The 19,470-nt window shown below is 39.6% G+C and overlaps 1 protein-coding gene across 3 annotated transcripts in view; it reads right to left on the minus strand.

Moving 5' to 3' along the window:
• Positions 1-12,954, minus strand: part of LOC136838765 (retinol dehydrogenase 13-like) — a 43,737-nt gene extending 30,783 nt beyond the window's left edge. The window contains exons 1-4 of one of the 3 annotated variants that reach the window (XM_067104268.1): positions 12,532-12,954; positions 10,994-11,108; positions 10,395-10,560; positions 7,856-7,964 (exon numbers count right to left, since the gene is read on the minus strand). In XM_067104268.1, coding sequence (XP_066960369.1) covers positions 7,856-7,964; positions 10,395-10,454 — 169 coding nt within the window. In that variant the 5' untranslated portion in view covers positions 10,455-10,560; positions 10,994-11,108; positions 12,532-12,954. The remainder of the gene's footprint in view (positions 1-7,855; positions 7,965-10,394; positions 10,561-10,993; positions 11,109-12,531) is intronic. The other 2 variants (XM_067104267.1, XM_067104266.1) reach the window with 2 other exon arrangements.
• Between the last annotated feature and the right edge of the window lie 6,516 nt (positions 12,955-19,470).

Genomic DNA, 19,470 nt, shown 5'->3' on the forward strand with positions numbered 1-19,470 from the left:
TGGAGGTCCGTATTGTTGGCGATATCTAATCCTCTGTGTCGAAAGACCGCCGACAACATACTCTTATACCCCTTAATAGTAGAGACTGCCAGCTTCGGAACTTCCCTAAGGAAAAGAAGGAAGTCTGCAATCTGGCTCACAGTGGTCGAGGAAGAGGAAATCCCTCTGCGAGTACACCACTGTCGAAATACGGCCCACTTCGATTGATAAACTGCGATCGAGGATGTTCTCCTGGCTCTCGCGATCGCTCTTGCCACCTGCTTCGAAAAACCTCTCGCTCTCGCCAGCATTTCGATAGTCTGAACGCAGTCAGACCGAGAGCGGAGAGGTTTTGATGGTATCGTTCGAAGTGGGGCTGTCTGAGTAGATCTGGACGAAGAGGTAACACCCTTGGAAAGTCTACCAGCAGCGACATTACCTCCGAAACCACTCCTTGTAAGGCCAATACGGAGCGATCAGAGTCATCCTCGTATCTTGCTTGACGCGCTAACTTCCTGACCACTTCTCCCAGGATCTTGAAGGGAGGGAAAGCGTAAAGGTCCAGACGAGACCAGTCCCAAAGAAGGGCGTCTATTGACACTGCTCCTGGATCCAGGACAGGAGAGCAGTAAAGCGGAAGCCTGTTGTTCTTTGACGTTGCAAACAGGTCCACTAAGGGACGACCCCATAAACCCCACAGTTTTGGCACACCTCCTGGTTCAGAGTCCACTCTGTCGGGAGCAGTTGATGACGACGACTTAGCAGGTCGCTCTCACGTTCTGAACGCCTGCTACGAACCTCGTCAAGATCGTAACGTTCCTGGAACTCGCCCACAACAGGATCTCTTTCGCAAGAACGAACAGGAACGAGAATGAGTGCCTCCCTGTTTTTTCAGGTAAGATAGAGCAGTGGTATTGTCCGCGTTCACCTGGACTGTGCGACCGGACACTTGATCTTGGAAGAATCGAAGGGCCAGAAAAATCGCCCCCAATTCCTTCATATTGATATGCCAGGCCACCTGTTCCCCTCTCCAGATGCCTGACACTTCTCTCTTGCCCAGTGTTGCTCCCCACCCCGACATTGACGCGTCGGAGAACAACACTAGGTCGGGGTTCGGAAGGCTGAGAGACACGCCCTCTGAAAGCCTCGAGGATCCAACCACCACCTGAGATGCTCCTTCACTTCGAGGGAAAGTTTGAGAGACAACTCGAGATTTTCCTTGTCTTCCCAGTTGTCTTGCAGGAAGAACTGAAGAGGCCTGAGATGTAGTCTCCTAGGAAAACAAACTTTTCCAGTGAGGAAATGGTCCCCAGCAGACTCATCCACTCCCTCACCGAACAGGTTTCTTTCCCTAGGAAGGCCAGGACTTTTTCGTAGCACAGCTGTTGACGTTCCGGGGACGGAAAAGCCCGAAAAGCCACTGAGTCCATCTGAATCCCCAGATACACGATGGACTGCGTTGGGAGTCAGGTGTGACTTTTCGAAGTTGACCAGCAGGCCGAGTTCCTTCGTCAGGTTTAAAGTTGCTTGAAGATCCTCCAGACACCTCTCCCTCGATGGCCTTTCGAATCAGCCAGTCGTCCAAGTAGAGCGACACACGACGCCTGCCAGATGCAGCCACCTTGCTACATTCCGCATGATGACGGTGAAAATCATGGGAGCTGTGGACAGGCCAAAGCAAAGAGCTCTGAATTGATACACCTTTCCCCTCAAGACGAACCTCAGGAACTTCCTTGACTGAGGATGTATCGGTGCGATGGAAGTGCAGCGTCTTGAAGGTCGAGGATACCATCCAATCCCCAGGTCTTAAGGCTCCTAGAACAGACTGCGCGCCGTTTCCATCTTGAAAGTTTCTTTCGCGACGAAAGCGGTTCAGGCTGCTGACATCCAGCACAGGTCTCCAACTTCCCGACTGCTTCGGGACCAGGAACAACCTGTTGTAGAAGCCCGGGAATTCAGGTCTCGACCTGTTCTATTGCTCTCTTGACGAGCATTTGCCGCAGCAGGTCGTATAGGATCTCTTGTTTTCCTGGACCGTAGACGGAGAGAGGTCCAAGGGCGAAAGGCTTAAGGGAGGGGAGAAAGGAAAGGGATCTTGTATCCTTTCTCTAAAACCGAAAGGGACCAACTGTCTGCCCTCTCACTTTCCAGACTTCGGAAAACGCAAGAAGCCTGGCACCCACCGGTATCTGGAGGAGAATCACATCACTTCTTGCCCCTACCTCTAGCAAGGGCTTTACCTCTCGAGAGGTTCTTTCCTCGAGAAGAAGGCTTCGAGGATGCTCCGGCACGAAAGGGCTTCTTCATCTTGGGAGAAAGTTGCGGTTTGACGTCGTCGAGGTCACAGGAACCGCAGGGCGCCGATGACTGAGCCAACAGGTCCTGTGTGGTCTTCTCTTGTAAGCTTGCAGCGATGTCCTTTACCAACGAAGCCGGGAAAAGATGATTGGAAAGGGGAGCAAACAACAGTTCTCCTTTCTGTGCCAAGGAGACGGACTTCGTAGCGAAGCCGCAGAATAGAGACCTCTTCTTGAGCACTCCAGTCGCAAAGTGCGAGGCCAATTCGTCAGAACCATCTCGGACCGCCTTGTCCATACAAGACAAGACGCTCAAAAGGTCCGACAAGGAGATCGAGTCCTGACTCCGAGACTTAATGTCCAAAGCTCCAAGACACCAGTCAAGGAAGTTGAAGACTTCTAACGTCTTGAAAAGGCCCTTCAAAAGATGGTCCATCTCCGTAAGAGTCCAGGAATCTTGGCCGTCGACAGATGAGCCCTCCTACTCGAATCAACGGCGGCGAAGTCTCCCTTAGATGAGGAAGGAAGGCGTAAGCCTAAGTCTTCTCCGGTCTCATACCACATCGCCGCTTTTCCCGAGAGTCTTGAAGGGGGAAGGCTAAAGAAGACTTTCTTGCGCCTTGCGGGAGTCCATCCACAAATGGACTTTCTTGAAGGCCCGCTTAGTGGAGAGCGATTTAGTCATTTTCAGGAATCCCGGAGCTTTCCTAGACTTAGAAGAAGTCAGTTGAGAAGGAGGGGAGAGAGGAACTGCCGGCAGAAACTTGTCAGGAAACAATTCCTTCAACAGCTTGACGAGGATCTGGTAGTCCGACGGCGAGGACTGATCCTTCAACTCATCTTCAGACTCCGAGACCCTGAGTCTATCTCCAACATCGGGCGGGGAAGAGCAGAGAGAAGTTGGAGAGGAAACACGCCGCAGGGACCTCTGCTTGGAAGAGGAACTGGCGTGCAAAGCAGCTGGAGAACCAGGAACCACACGAGCCGACAGCAACGGCAGGTGGAGCGTCTTGAAGGGAGTCAAAAACGCGTCCATCGGGCGTCACGTCTGGCAGCATGGCGAGCTTCTTGAGCGCCCAGCCGGGCGTCACGTCTGGCAGCATGACGAATGTCATAAGCCTGGCGGCGTCATCAACAAAATGGAGAACATGGCGTCTAGAACGAGAAGGGGGGAGGGCGTCCTGGGGTGACGTCAAGGCGATCCTCCCCAACACCCTCTGGGGACGAGTCTAGGGTTCCTTCCACGAGTACAGCGGGCGAAGCAGGCGAAGGTGACGAACGAGGAGCAGGAGAAGGAGACCGCCTAGATCTCTTCACTGGAAGTCTAACATCCTTCCGACGAGGACGGGACCTGGACTCTCTCTGCAATGAACGAGGAGAGTTGCTGCTGCATGGAGGCAATAAGGGTCCTCGTTGGTGACGCTCTCTCTCTGGAGAATCACGGAACCTAGAGGCAGAAGGACGAGGGGCGTCCTAATCCTCTTCTCTTGAGGAGGGAGAGCTCTTGGGCGCTCAAAAACGTCTTCTTGGGATGACGTCCGGTACTTCTTTTGCGGGGAAACGCATCCACAAACTCTGGCGAGGAGCACAGAGTAGAGAGAGAGGGCGTGGCGTCCTCCTCCCTAAAGCTTCTCTTAAGAGGGCGAGAGTCTATCTGACGGTTCCAACCCCTGCGTGGGAGGACGTGTCAGAAGACGAGAAGCAGTCCTTCAGGACCCGAACACGAGATCGAGCCTGGGCAGCCTGGGAAACGTCTTCAGGACCTGCGAAGGGACGCCAGACCGGTGGGGTTCCCGTCACCCTCCTTCGGCTTTCGACATGCTCTCTCCTGAGTCCTGGGAGTCCAGCAGAGGTCCAGGCCTAGAGGCATGATGGGGCCGGTCTGACGCCCCCTCCACTGCACTGGGGCACTAGTCACTTCACAACACTTATCTTGGAGAGCTGACACTTTAGATTCTAAAGCACGAATCGATTCCATCATAGCGGAAAGCATATTAGTCTCCACTGGCACGATCTCAGGGGCAGGAGACAAAACCACAGGGTTAGGATCTAAAGGTACAGGGGAGTTAGGGCCGACATCAACACTTCCGCAAAGAGAAGCACTCCTGGAGGAAGACCTCCTCAGTCGATCACGCTCCAACTTCCTCACATATTTATCATACGCTCTCCATTCATTTTCAGACAAAGAAGCACATTCATCACACCTATCATTCAACATGCATATATGCTTCCTACAGTTAGAACAAATAGTGTGAGGGTCAACCGCAGCTTTCGGCAACCTCACCTTACATTCAGACATCACACACGCACGGTAACTAGCAGAGCTAGACCCAGACATAATGATAATCTAAATCAAAACCCAAAGAAAAGTCAAAAAAGCGTATGCCGATCTACCGATCCAAAGTCAAAATACCAAAAGACAATGAGATACTCAGTAATCTAGAAAAAAGCAAATCCTATGACGGAGGTGCAGACAACAGTTGTTGACAACACCGGCGACAGAGAAAATCTGAATGGAAAATGGGAATGGTTCCTGATACCCGCCTCCCAGCGGCGGGAATGGGTACTAACCACCTGACCGGCCACTGCGTGTGCCGCGAAATTTGAAATTCTGTCGGACCTTCGGAGAATACAGCTATATATATATCTGACGGGTAAGTTTCATGAACAAAACTGTGATTACTGGTGGAGTATTTCCTTTCCTCAAAGATCCTGAAAATGTGTTATCTGTTGAAGAGGTCACATTTTTGCATGATAAGGCACCATGCTTCAAGGCTCTTCAGACACAGGAGCTGCTTCGAAACAGTGGTATCGATTTCTTCTCACTAAGTGAATTTCCAGGTAGCTCCCCTGACCTTAATGTGTGTGAAAATATTGGTAGTATCTTAAAGGATCGTGTTGAAGCGCGCACAGTGAACTATGATGGTATACCAAGCCTCGACGACCTGTGAAGAGAGGTGACCGAAGTGCTCAGGGAAATGGAGTTTGAGTCTCAGCTTTTCTGCAATTTGCTGAAATCATACCCCTCAAGAATGCGGGCTGTGGTACAGGCAGATGGAGGCCACACAAAATATTAAATACTCAGAGAGAAACTTAAATAAATACCTGTTCTGAATTACTTTTGTTTTTGTCCACATCAATTTTAGTTTATGCTGTGGAGGGGGGCTCTAATGTCAAAACACCCTGTAATTACTTGGTAAGTTAATTATATAAAATTCATTATTTATAAATGTGGTGTGGTTATTTTTTATGCTCTTATGAGCTTCATCACATCATACTCCTAATAAATCAATTTTCAATAAGGTAGTGCAGTACAGCACTTTATGCGTAAAAAGTATTCAAATGAAACCTTCAGCTACCTCTATAAAAAAAAGAAGCATCTCAGCCTAAGTGGATTATTAGGAAGGTACTGTATAAAAAAATATGTAAACAGTTTTTTTTACTGAGGCGCATTAGCACTCACTCGCAGGGGTGTCCTTTTAGCTCGGAAAAGTTTCCTGCTAGCTGATTGGTTGCAAGTATTTTGTCCGAATAGCATCATTGTTTTCAAATAATTACCAAGTAATGTGAATCGAAACTTATTCACTAACCTAAATTTCTCCCTCAGATATATGTTTTGTCAATAAATAATGTTAACGAATAAAGAGATTATAAAGTATTGTGATGGTAAGTCTAAATTTAATAACAACACCTGCTGAAGTTAACGACAAGAGCTTGTTTTCGGATGCACGCTGCATAATTTGTTTACTTTTCACATATTTTAACACCAACTGAGATAAATTACACTAAGCATAAGAAAAACATGTTATTATAAACTTTCTTTGAATACCAGAATCTAGAAAAACATGGAATTAATAAAACTCGCTATTGGTGAAAACTTCCGGGGAGGTAAAAGGAACAGCCTGTGGCAGCCTGGCAGGAATCAGCTGATTGTCATTGCAGCATTTTCCTGATTTATGCCATTGCAGCTTTTTCGTGGTTTATGTAAGTGTTGAAATCAGTATTATGTTATTGAGATTACTTTAATGGCTATATCTGCAATTAAATCGTTTCTGTGCTTCTTTTTGTAGGTGCACACTAATAAAAATAAATTTTGCAGAAATTAACAACTTGCTCTTTCATGGAAGTTACAGCAGACAATGCGAGATAAGAAAACTTTATTTTCTTATTTTGCATTCTGTTCAGGACACATATAAGGTTAACACGAGTTTCTGTGGATATTTTGAGAAGTAAAAGAATATGTGACTGAGTAGAAAACATACTATACACATATACATTTTAAGGATTAGTAGGCTATAGGTGTTTACTGTCAAATACCGAGGCGGGGATGGAAGGGAGAGGGAGGGGTATCGCGGTTGTAACTCTGTGAAATTATGAATTTGTTTAATTGTGATTTTATGCAATTTATGGAACACTACAGTATCCTCAAACCGAAAATAGTGCTGTTAATAGAATCTATACCTTTACGACAAAATTAGCAAATTCTTTCTTTACGGACTTACATCATAGGCCTACATAAACCTAGCCTAACTTATATCAAGCATCAGCTACTGTTTACTGTTACTCCTTACCTTAAAGAGTTAAGCAAAATTTATTGCAATTGTAAAAAATGGTGTAAGGTACATAGACATAGTCTAGCCTAGTTTGAAATGTGTGCAAGAAATAAAGCCATAATAAGGGAAGTACTGTATATTATTATTATGTTAGCGAAAAAATAGCCTCTTCATATTTATCATTATATTTATCATAATGATATAACAAAAGGCTTCAGCACAAAAGCCTATAAAAGATGATATGTATCTGAAAAGTTTTTTGCCCATCAACATTTGCTGGCATGTGGATACCATATGAATAACTAGGCCTACCTATCTAGGTAATTTGATCTAAATTTTATCTAAAGCCATGATGTTCCTTTTACCTCCCTGGAAGTTTTCACCAATAGCGAGTTTTATTAATTCCATGTTTTTTGTAGATTCTGGAATTCAAAGAAAGTTTATAATAACATGTTTTTCTTATGCTTAGTGTAATTTATCCCGACTGGTGTCAAAATATGTGAAAAGTAAACAAATTATGCAGCGTGCATCTGAAAACAAGCTCCTGTCGTTGACTTCAGCGGGTGATGTTATTAAATTTAGACTTACCTTCACCATACTTTATAACCTCTTTATTCGTTAACATTATTTATTGACAAAACATATATCTGGGGGAGAAATTTAAGTTAGTAAATAAGTTTCAATTCACATTACTTGGCAATTATTTGAAAACATTGATGCTATTTGGACAAAATACTTGCAACCAATCAGCTAGCAAGAAACTTTTCCGAGCTAAAAGGGCACCGCTGCGAGTGGGTGCAAATGCGTCTCAGTAAAAAAAACTGAGTATAGGTGCAACAGTTTCCAAGCTTAAGAGGAGTACTGTATAGTTTATCTATCAGCCTGAATAATGGAAATGTTTTAAGGAATATTTTTCAACCACTGTGTCACACTAGATTACTAATGAAAATACTGCACTCTGCCAACCAGAAATTCCTTGTTAATCAAGGAAAAATTGCCAGTCAATGACGTTAACTGATTACTCACTTGCATTAAAATTTTGCACAAACTCCCTGATAGAGTCCTGTGATGCTAAGTCACATTTCATGCATCGTACTAATTTGTTCTGGGTATCCCAAGCAATGTCTTTTCTTGCCTGTAATGAAGAGAGTAATATTTATTTATTATCAAGTACATTTGACAGCTACATTAACAACATGGTATATATTTTATACCAGAACAATGCTTTATATATTACATACTAAAAGAAAACAAGATTGTGTAGCTTTGGTTTGGTCCCTAGCTATAGTGAATTTTAGCTTTTTAATTTTAACCTACTCCCTTTATTTCCACAAGACTGTTCAACTTAGTTTTTCACATTTCAGTTTTCATTTCTTACTTCAGTACACACGTTAGCAAATCCATACTATGATCATTTTGGATATGCAGTAAAGTACTTAGGACTGGGAGGGTAAGGATAGGTAGCAAGCCTCCTCTAATTGTTAAATGCTAGTAGCCATCATGGTCAAGAAAGTGAAAAGTTTCATGTCACATGACAGTCCTTAAGACACCAAGCGTTATTTGTATATTCAGGTGACTCATAGGCTAGTTGCAAATTAATCTACTCCCTTAGTATATCAAGCATCCATCCTTGGTGAAAATTTTATCCTTTCAAGATATGAATGAAAAATCTCTCACACCCATCATACGCTAACTGAAGGATCACATATTATTACAGAACTTTCCAGTATTAATTCATTTTCACAGAATATTTGCATGTTTCTGAGAATACAGACACCACCTTACTTATGAACATTCAACTTACAAACATTCAGAGATACAAACAAACGGGATTGCAAATTAAAATTGTGTTCAAAGCGCTCCCCTTTGGCACCCATTAGTTCATATTTTGTTTTGTGTGCCTATTCTGTACATACAGTACTGTATGTACAGTGTATTGTGTTTTAGGATGAAAAAATGTACAGTACTGTATTGCTTTTATATCATACTGTACTCAACTAGGCATGAAGAGTACAGTAACCAACTTGCAAACAATTCAGCATACAAACAGCCTTCCAGAACGTAACTCGTTTGTAAGTAGAGTGGTGTCTGTAAAGTTTTTAAATAAAAGTAATTTAGTGACTTACAAGAACCATATGTGTGGTTGATCGAACCCTTAGTATATTGAGCATCCATCCTGGGTGAAAATTTTATCATTGCAATATATAAAGAAAAAAAATTTTCACACCCCTCATAAGGCTAATTGAAGGATCACATATTGTTATAGAACTTTCCAGTATTAATTAATTTTCACAGAATATTTGCTTGTTTTAAAGAATAAAGTTTTTAAATAGAAAAATACTTTGACCACTTCCAAGAACTATATGTATGGGTGATGGAAGCAACCATAAAGAGTCAGTCAATTGTTTTCTAGATAATACATCAACAGAAGTGTTCAAAGAAACAAGATATACAGTAACTTGCTAAATCATATCAGGGAATAATAATAGTGTCTCAGTCAATACATTGATAATTGCTGGAAAATATGTTGAGATTATTAAAACCCTGACAAACAACATTTATGACCTATGCATATAAGAAATGTGAAATAAAAAGTATGATTCAACATTCTGAATCATGTAGATAAAATTTGTGAGAAAAAAAAATTGCTACATTAGAATTAAAATCGGCAAAATAATAGGAGTATGTATCTCTCTCCGTGTTACTCTTAGAATCTGGAAATACAGATATTATATTATTACTTAAGTCATTTGCCAAAACACTTGGTTGAAATGAGGGATTCTGGACCAAAAAAAAAAAAAAAAATTCCTTTCCCACAGCGTTGAAAACCAGTAGAAACCTAAAATAATTTGTAAAGCTGAGCAAAGAATAATAGCTACAAGCGCTGTAAACTCAAATCCACTGACGCCCTGTTATGGGCACAACATGAAGACAACCAAAACAATATGGATTTAAAGAAGACAGTTGAAATGATAGTAGGAAAGTGTCACAAGAAAATGTGACTTGAAAAGGAAAAACAAAGCTTTAACCATTTCATTTGTAATGAAGTGAATACCAGTCTGCCAAATTAAACCAACACTCATCACTGAAACCTATTTAGACAAAAAAAAAAAATAAATAAATAAAGCTTCATCCCTCCTGCTATGCACAACTTTGGATAAAAACTCAGAAAATATTGCTCATGCTATATTTGTTCTACTGAAACATGTAGAGAGGTCTTCCTTCACAAGTAAAACTTTTATTAAATACAGATCAAAGAATAGAATTGTCTTTGGTTCATGTTTGTAATTTTATTGACTATAATTGTCTTTGGTTCATGTTTGTAATTTTATTGACTATGAGTACTGTTCTACAACAAGTAATAAAAAAGGTGATGAACAATCTTTGTCCCTTTGGAGCAGAGATGTAAAATCCACCATACTTTGCTGTAATCACTTTTCCAAGTTTTGACAGAAATACTGATAAGTAATTATGAACTCATTTTATGCAAAAAATATACAGTACCATATTTTATTACATTTACAGAATATAAAATTATTGCAATGCAAATGCAGTAAGAATTTACCTCGGCACATTTATTCATATCTCGGCATGCTAGAATAACTTTGGCACCTCGTTTTGCCATCTCTCTTGCTGTCTCTTTACCAATACCTGTGTTGGCACCAGTAACAATGACAGTTTTACCATCCAGTCTTTCTTGTCCACTGAAGTTACTGCCACCCAGAACTTCCCTGAAGAAAGAAACTTTCTTTTATTGAAATATTTTTGAAGTTTGTGTTATATTTTGTGTACAAATTTTAACCATAACATTGAATTAAATTTGACCTTTAATATCTGATTCACGTTTATATATTTCCTGAAACTAATGTAGAGCAAAATAGGCAGTATTGTGAAAGAATTTCAGAAACAAAAAGGTAAACACACTAACATCAGTAAAATACAGAGTACAGTATTGCAATTATAAACCATATACTGTACTTAACATACTTAATAAAAAAAATAAGAAGACAGTAAATAAGAATTATTAACAATTATCACTAATGCATTTTACTGGAATCATCACCATGGAGTGTCTACTGCACTCAAGTGAAAGATGAGAAATTCTCACCATTCAGCATACAGTATTTGATTTGGGTATCCAAAAGGGACCTAAAATTTAATTACCTATATATGGTGAATAAAAGGTCATGCACTTAAAAGCAGTGTGCAAAGGAACCATTTCATTAGATGCTCTTCACCAGGCCGCTTACATAATTTATTTCTGGGCAACAAGGAGTACCTTAACAGAAAAAATGAAAAAATGTAACATAATAATGGGTAAGCATAAAAGCAGATTTTAATACTGTTGCAGTGTACTGTACTAACATGGATTTAGGATGGGGGGAACTTCATGCCATTAAAATTTGCTAGTGAAGGGAAATATTTAGTAGTATGATATAAATCTTTTGCTTTGTAATACAGTATATACAGGGGAATCCCAAAAATATAGTTAAATAATTTGTACTTATCTTTTGTTGCACCCTAACAGTCAATCGTATCTAGGGCTATGCATTTAAAATAATGTTGGGGAAAATCAAAATAATGTTGAGCTGTTTGCTGGGTAAGTAGGCTAAAATATTTAACTTGAGTAAACTAAATACTGACTGACATTACCAATACCTTACAGTACAGTAAAGTAACCATCTGAAGCCAGGGGTTCATTCGCATATTTCAAAATGTTAGAGGAGTATTATTAGTCTATTTTTGCCATGAGGTAATATGTGTTAGACTTGAAATCCTGACTTCAACTTTATGGATGTTTAATACTATTACTAGCCAAATGATCATGGGAAAACTGTATGAATGAAACTAGCCTAACTAGCTTATATTAACATAACCTATCTCAGGGTGACATATCCTGCTTAACCGTCTTGGGGCAATATGAACTCAACCAGGGAGCCAGGTTACATTGCTATGAATATCTATATTTCACTTTTGTGATTTTTAGCACTAGATCAGGTTGGGCTGGAAGGGGAGGAGGGGGATGAATTAAAGGAAGCTATGCTGCCCCAGTCAGGCAAGACCCAGCATTCTATATCAGGTTAGGTAAGAAAAGGTACAGTTAGGTTAGGTAGTATCCCTGTAATTTAATCTTTTTGAGTTATAGTGCTCCAGGTCAGATTGGGTTCCCCCTTTTCCCAGTTACATAGGCCTAGGACTGAGTGCTCTAGGTTAGGTTAAGGAAGATAAGGGTAGGGTGCATCCCTGTTATTGGTCTTGGGTCATAGTTGTTCATCATAATTTATTTTGTGATATATACCTAATACTATAAACAGGAACCATGTATGTTTTCGTGCTGGCTTACCTTGTGGTTTGTGTATTTTAGAGCCTTCCTGTTTATGCATTTCAACTGTTATAACTTCCCATACGCCCCAAAATACCCACTTTCCCACTGGGGTCCCCGGGATTATATATGAATAGGTAGGGGCTGGGGAGAAATAAATGGTTTGCACCCACAGGCTAATGCAGAAACGCATAAAACAGCCTGAAAAAATAGCCCTAGCCTTTGTTGTTCACGCATATAGAGGAAATATTAATGCATCATACGATTATTTGTCATATCTTTTGGCTGAGATAACCCTTGTCTTATAGATTACACAATACTATTACCGGTTTAACAGACCATTCACTATAATACCAAATTAATATAGTGCTGTACTTACTTGAACAAAGTGACACCACCAACAAATGAACCGAAGGCTGTAAGGCCTATTAGATATTTTGGCGTTTTAAAGCGCATTTTATTGTCTATTTCAAGATTTTAAGTTTAATCCTTCGTTGGCAGTTTAGGTTATAACATCATGGATTCTTTTAGTGCACTGGGTAGCCCTGGGGTCCAACGATCTACGCAAAGCAGACCCAAAGGATTTTGTAAACATTTGTGAAACGTTCGTTTGGTCTTATTGTAAACGACTCAAAGATACCCTTTCTATGAATTACATCCAGAGTCATTTATTTTTGTATTTGTCAAATACAAATATAATTATATAGTTCGGTGGATAACTTCAGTGACATAAACTATGTAAATTAAGACCGACTAATGTCAGCATACGGTCGGAAGGGTGTTCGAACGTGCTTGTCGTGGGTAGACCGTAGTAGTAGTAATAGAGAACGGGAATAGTGTATGAAACGGCTCCCGTGGTCGTTTTGTTTTGCCTGTCTTCTTTTTTAGTGGTATTATGTTTTCGATAAATTGTTTCCTGTTTTCAATTCCTCTTTAGACAGATTCCGTAATAGTAAGATGCTGTCTTCTTATTTTCCTGATATAGCTGGTGCACGAATCTCTATCTGCTGCTAACATTTTTGTATTCTTGGCAATAAAGCAGGAAATGCCCCAGGTTTTCAATTACCTCTTTATAACATAAGCATTTCGTATCCCCCCCTTAATCTTTTCCTGTCATTTAGTTCTAGCGTGTTTAATGTGTTGCTGCTAATCGGGATAGTTTTTCAGCATTATCAAACCAAGTTTCCTAACACGATTTTCCTTGAATTTTCTGTATATAGATTTTCAGTGTTTATTTTTCATATATTTCTCTTTCCTTCTCGTTTTTTTGTCTTAATCTCGTATCAGCTCTTTAAATTCCTATCAATTAATCCATTCAGTCTTGTTTAAATTTTAGTCTGAATCCTTCTTATACTCCATTTGCACAATCCAAGGAGGTTGTTTCTATTTTCATACGGGTCTAATGTTGTTTCACATAGGAGCATATTCCCGCCACTCTAAAGGGGGTGCTTAAGATAGAATAGTTTATTCCTCATATCCCTTGAGTGGCATGTGGAAGCCCCTATTTCAGATCTTAATACACAACTTGATATGTACCTTAGTGCATTCGGTATAGCTTTGTAAAATTGATTATCTATTTTTGCTTAGGCCTACCATCGCTATGCTGCAACTTTTACTAATGATGAACTGGCTATGTTTGCTATTTTTTTTTTTTTTTTGCCGTGATTTGGACCGTTTTTCGTTTTTTCTGAAGCAGTCTTCTGTGTTATTGATTGTTCCACCTAGGGATTTTGTCTGCTTAACTATTTTTATGCCCTCAATATACTGCGTGTTTTCCAGTCGTCCATAATGTACCAGTAACTGAATATTAATAAACTGTTATCCATGTTAATATTTAGGCCACATTCACTAGCTGTTTCTATAAGACTTTTTTTATGGCTTTTATTATTTCTTCCAAATAAATACTAGGATCAATCCATTATCGGCATAGAGCAATGCCAGGATTCTTAGTATTTCATTCCTGAATCCTGCCATTGTATTTTTTAGCTATTCAGTAATCACGTAAGTTACTAGTAGGAAGAATATGGTTGATCCATTATATCCCCTGCCTTATGTCGTTTTGTGCATTTATTTCGCCTTGCTCTGTAGTATTGAGATATAGTGTTTTTCTTGTTTATATGTCTTTGCAACTCTTTTATAACCTCTGTGTATAGTTTATATTTCATCATAACTATAAGTGTGTATGTGTGTGTGTGTGGATGCTTGCGAGTTGGTAATGAATGACGCACTGGGCACAGGGGGTTCAGCGCACAGCTGGTGAGCTTTCTGTGAAGGTGCATGAACCAGTTAAAGTTGTCGAGGTTTGCTGCATAAGGCTTATTGACGATTCGGCAGTTAAATAGTTGCTGCTTTTTTCTCAAGAGTCACCCTTCCTTAGAAGTCGGCAACGTGACCTCGCTCTGATATATGGATGCGGGTTTGAATTCCTTGTACGGGCAGTGGCTTTGCTATGGGGGTGCCATGCCCCCTCCCCCGTCAGATCCACCCCCCCCCCCCCCCGTTGAAATTCCCTTTGTAGCTAAACCTTAACCTTTACAGTATTTGATGCATTTGCATATAGTAATTGAAAAATAATTGAAAATTGAGCTCTATAAATTTAAATACAGGTTTACTAATTTCTAATACTATTATTTTCTTTCATTCACACGGATATATACATTCGAGAATAGTATATTTTACTAATTACAGAATTGGTACATTAGTTTTGTGTAATTTCCTTTGGCTCCCCCCAAAAATATCAAGGCCCCGGCAATGATGGAATGCCAGCTACGCTGCTGTTTACGGGCTTCAGAATTACTTCATACTCTTGCATTTGGATCTAAGGCTTTGTAGTGACAAGCATATCCAAAAGTGTGACGAATTCGAGGAATTAAGAGGACATTGTGCTTATTACAATTACATAAGTATCTAGTAAAAAGTGACAAGTAGATTATAATTATTATATATTATATGTATATCTCGTATGTATGTGTGTATATATATATATATATGTATATATATATATATATATATATATATATATATGTGTGTGTGTGTGTGTGTGTGTGTGTGTGTGTGTGTGTGTGTAACCTGCTGGTCACTTTTTACTAGATACTTATGTAATTGTAATAACCACAATGCCCTCGTAACTCCTCGAATTCTTCACACTTTTGGATATGCTTGTCACTACAAAGCCTTAGATCCAAATGCAAGAATATGAAGTAATTCTGAAGCCCGTAAAAGGAATTCGGACCTGCACCCATACTATCAGAAAAAGGCAGCAACTATCTAACTGCTGTGAACTGGCATTTGCATCTAGAAAGTATGGTGTTGTATTAATGTACAGAAACTTTGGTTTGTCAAATGAGGAACTCGTCTAAGCTCTTCATCACAAGCTTCAAGAAACCAATACATCTTGAACGTGATGCCATTCATACGGAATGGGAATTTCGCTATGCTATCAGGAATAAGTTCCCAGTTTCTCATAATAACTGATATGAGTGTGAGTGCCATGAGATCCAAGTCGTAAGGGTTTGGGGCCGGGTTAACCGCTTTTATGTTTTCATGTGTTGCAGCCCTGATTAAGATGATACCATCGTTGGCTGCCTTCTCATCATCCCAGCTGAAATGCAAGATGGTAAAAGTTCCTCTTTCGTGTTTGTTGGCGGTTCCAGAGCTCATTTTAGGGAATATAAGAAGATCTCGCAGGAAGAGTTGAGAGTAAAGATCGTAGACCCTGAGCTTTCGTCTTTATTTCTGTATGAAGTTTTTGAATCTTTTGAAAATCCTTTTCATTCAGATCTTCCTAGACTGTACTACGCTCAGTTTCAAGCAGTTCTGTAGAAAGTTTGTTCCTGCTGTGGTGGCCACTTTGTGGAACAATAATCTTAATCATGTATTTGAACCATTGTAACCCCAGAAGTTCAAACTTGATGCGAATGATTTTTGATGGGCAGACTGACAAGAGTCTTACATCATAATTTTATTTGTTATTGAACTTATTCATTATACTGTACTCTGTTACTTATTTATTTTGCTTTGGTGTTCCTCTTTTATAATTTATTCTTTACTTCTTAGTTTCTTTTACTGTACCGGGCTGTTTTCTCTAGTGGGTCCCCATGGCCTGATAGTATTCTGCTTTTTCAACTAGGGTTGCTTGTAATAATAACTTATATATATTTATCTTGACTTTTGTTTCACTTAAATAATAGTCAGGTATACCTCTAACCACTCCCATTCTCAGCACTACACCCATTAACCTACCCTTGCATATACTCTATACTAAAACATAATACATTGGAAGTTCTGCATTTCCAGCAATAAAGCCTCTTTCCAAACACACTCCCACTAAACTTTCTTATTTACTCCAGGGATTCCATATCTACCAACATCTCTGTCAGCTATCCTTTTATTCAGATTACTTACTGCAACCACGTTCTCCCAGAAAAGCCAGTCACAGGTTCAGCTACTCATCTAAAGATTATCTTTCAGTTTCAGCCCTTTCCATTCACTCTTACAACTTGTACTTCAGCCACAACATCTTTGTCGAACTAGCACTGTTGTACTTTTTCACTCATTGCGAATATATATATATATATATATATATATATATATATATATATATATATATATGTATGTATGTATGTATGTATGTATAGCTTTCAGCGTCTGCTTGGATCAGAGACCTCATCCCTAGTAATTTGCCGAGAAGCTGTGGGGCTGTAGCCTTCTTGGTCACCTGTGGTTGGCTGTAACTGGGTTGAAGATGGCCATGGAGCTCATCCCCCCCCAAAAAAAACATACTAGATGTCAGAAGGTGGATACTTCATGCCTCATTCTCCAAATGGAAAAGACATACATGCAAACATATATATATATATATATATATATATATATATATATATATATATATATATATATATATATATATATATATATATATGATCGCAAATCTCTCATCTCCAGCCTCCCTTCTCAGAGCTCTCATCCAGGGAGGTCTAGGTTTTTCAGTCCATCTGATTTCCTTTGAAGCCGAGCTAACACTATCATGCACTCTTTCTCCCAAGGTCTACTAGACCTTGGTTTCCCCAAGGGTTGCGCGAAGACCTGTTCAAGACATCTCCATGTCCCTTTCATTATTATCTGCAGATGGAACTTCCGTAACTTACCCTGTGGAATCATTACTAACTTTGTCCTGCCACCCGACTCCTAATATTTTTCTTAGAGCTTTACTCTTAAATCGACATAATCCTTTAGATATATATGCTGTAGTTTCATTGTCATACCATAAATCATTATACTAGACCTATGTATTATCATTTTTTATGCAGTTTCACTCCATTTGCTTTCCGATATTTTCTATAATTATAAATATTATATAATATATATATATATATATATATATATATATATATATATATACTGTGTGTGTGTGCATTACAGTTTTTAATCTGATTTTTCATGATCCACATTAAACACATTCTCTACTTTTTTTATTACTGCCTCCGCCTCGCTATATGTGCCACCACATTCAGGGTATGTTTTTTCAATTCTCACACTGAAAGTTTGTAGATCATTCAACAGTTTTGACGTTTTAACAGGATGAAAGACGATTTATTGTCTGTGATCCGTCAGCTTGTTTGTTAGTAATGTATATTGTTTCAAATTATTACATATCACCATATATACATACAACATTACCTGTTCATACATAGGGGATAATGAAACTCAAGTTACAGGAAATTTTTTTTAACGTAATTTACATCTTAAGCAACAACGAAGTGTATCGTGTTTTAAATACGTGACTGTAAGTTGCAATGGAAATTGAAGAATAAACGGCAATTCTCTCAGTCAGTTATGATACATAATTGATAAGCACTGAATATTTGATGCGGCACCACGTTATTATAAAATTATCAAATTATTTTATTCCTATTTTCTGGCATTTCTATATAGAACGCCTTTTCCTTAGCAGGATCTTCTTCTTCATATTCTTCGTCGTCGGGCAGGTCTTCGACGTATGCTTTAGATACTCCGACATCGCGGAGGAGGCGAACCCAAGCTTCTTTGAACCTCTTGTTTTCTGGCAGCTCTTCGGTGGTGGGCTGCGCTGGACTTTCATTGGCCCTGAAGTCGTCCTGTAAAGACCTAGTTAAGTGATATCCGAGGATTAAATATCCCGTTGTCAGAAGCACCAGGCTAGGTATGATATAAATGGCTACAATTTTCATTTTTTCTTTTTGTTTGTATGTGACGATTTTCTGATATTGTCGCTTCACATTTGCGTTTGATATGAGATCTTGTGTTATCAGTCTTTTCTTTCCACTGAATACTGCCGCTTGTGTGCAAGGATATCCTGTGTCAGGTCACGTTTCATATTCACACCAAGTTATTTTGAAAATATCTTGCATGCTTCCCCTCAACTTTCTTAAGAACACCACTCTTAGGACTTTGGTTCACATTTTCACTCGACTTAATTCGATTGCGCCCTTCCAGATAGCTTTTGTTTTCTCACGAACCTAATTCGCTACCGTTCTGGAACAGGTCTACTTGACGACTGAGAAGTGCCACCAACGAATACACATCTAAACAGAACTATTAGAAAAAAAAAAAAAAATAGGTGTAGCATTCAAGTCAACTAGATACTCCCTCCCATCCCCGACAACCTCAACCATTTAACAGTACCATTAGAGTACATTCTTTTTGTCAGTATACGTTTTTACCGCAAGGGTTTTGGTTAAATGTCGGCTATCATTCATAAATTCTTCTGATTTATGTATCAACTGAACTAAAATTAGCATGTGTGGACTAGGATTCGGAAAGCTGTCTGTTGCATGTTCTTCGATTTTTCTTGTTTCATTCCGGTGAATTATTCTGTTTTCAGTACTACGTAGGCTTTGCTGATCGAAAGTCGATTGTTTGATGTTATTCCACTGAAGAAAAAACTCACTTTATGTTGTTCAGTGTGTCCGTTGTTCTAGTCCATTGTGCAATACTGCGGATGTGCAAAAGTTCTGGTGAAATTGCGAATGGTAGCGTTATTAATAAAAATCCGATATCACATTCATGGTAATGATTTTGCACTATTGATTCCCATTTTGTAATACGATATTGTAATTCACTGTATCTTTGCATAGGTCAGTGCTGTTGACTGATTAGTTACACTATATGTCGCTGATTTTATGTTGCCATATAATAGGCTCTTGATCTCTGGTTTAGTAAGCCCGTGATTATAGAAATTTTATGGTTACTCTTTTTCCTAGAACGTACGTATGTACTGTGCTTTTTTTCTCTTTTTTTTTCTTCCGTTATGATTCGACGCAGAGATCGAGTGAATGTT

Source organism: Macrobrachium rosenbergii, chromosome 5 (assembly GCF_040412425.1).
Source record: "Macrobrachium rosenbergii isolate ZJJX-2024 chromosome 5, ASM4041242v1, whole genome shotgun sequence".
In the NCBI taxonomy this organism is placed as follows: Eukaryota; Metazoa; Arthropoda; class Malacostraca; order Decapoda; family Palaemonidae; genus Macrobrachium; species Macrobrachium rosenbergii.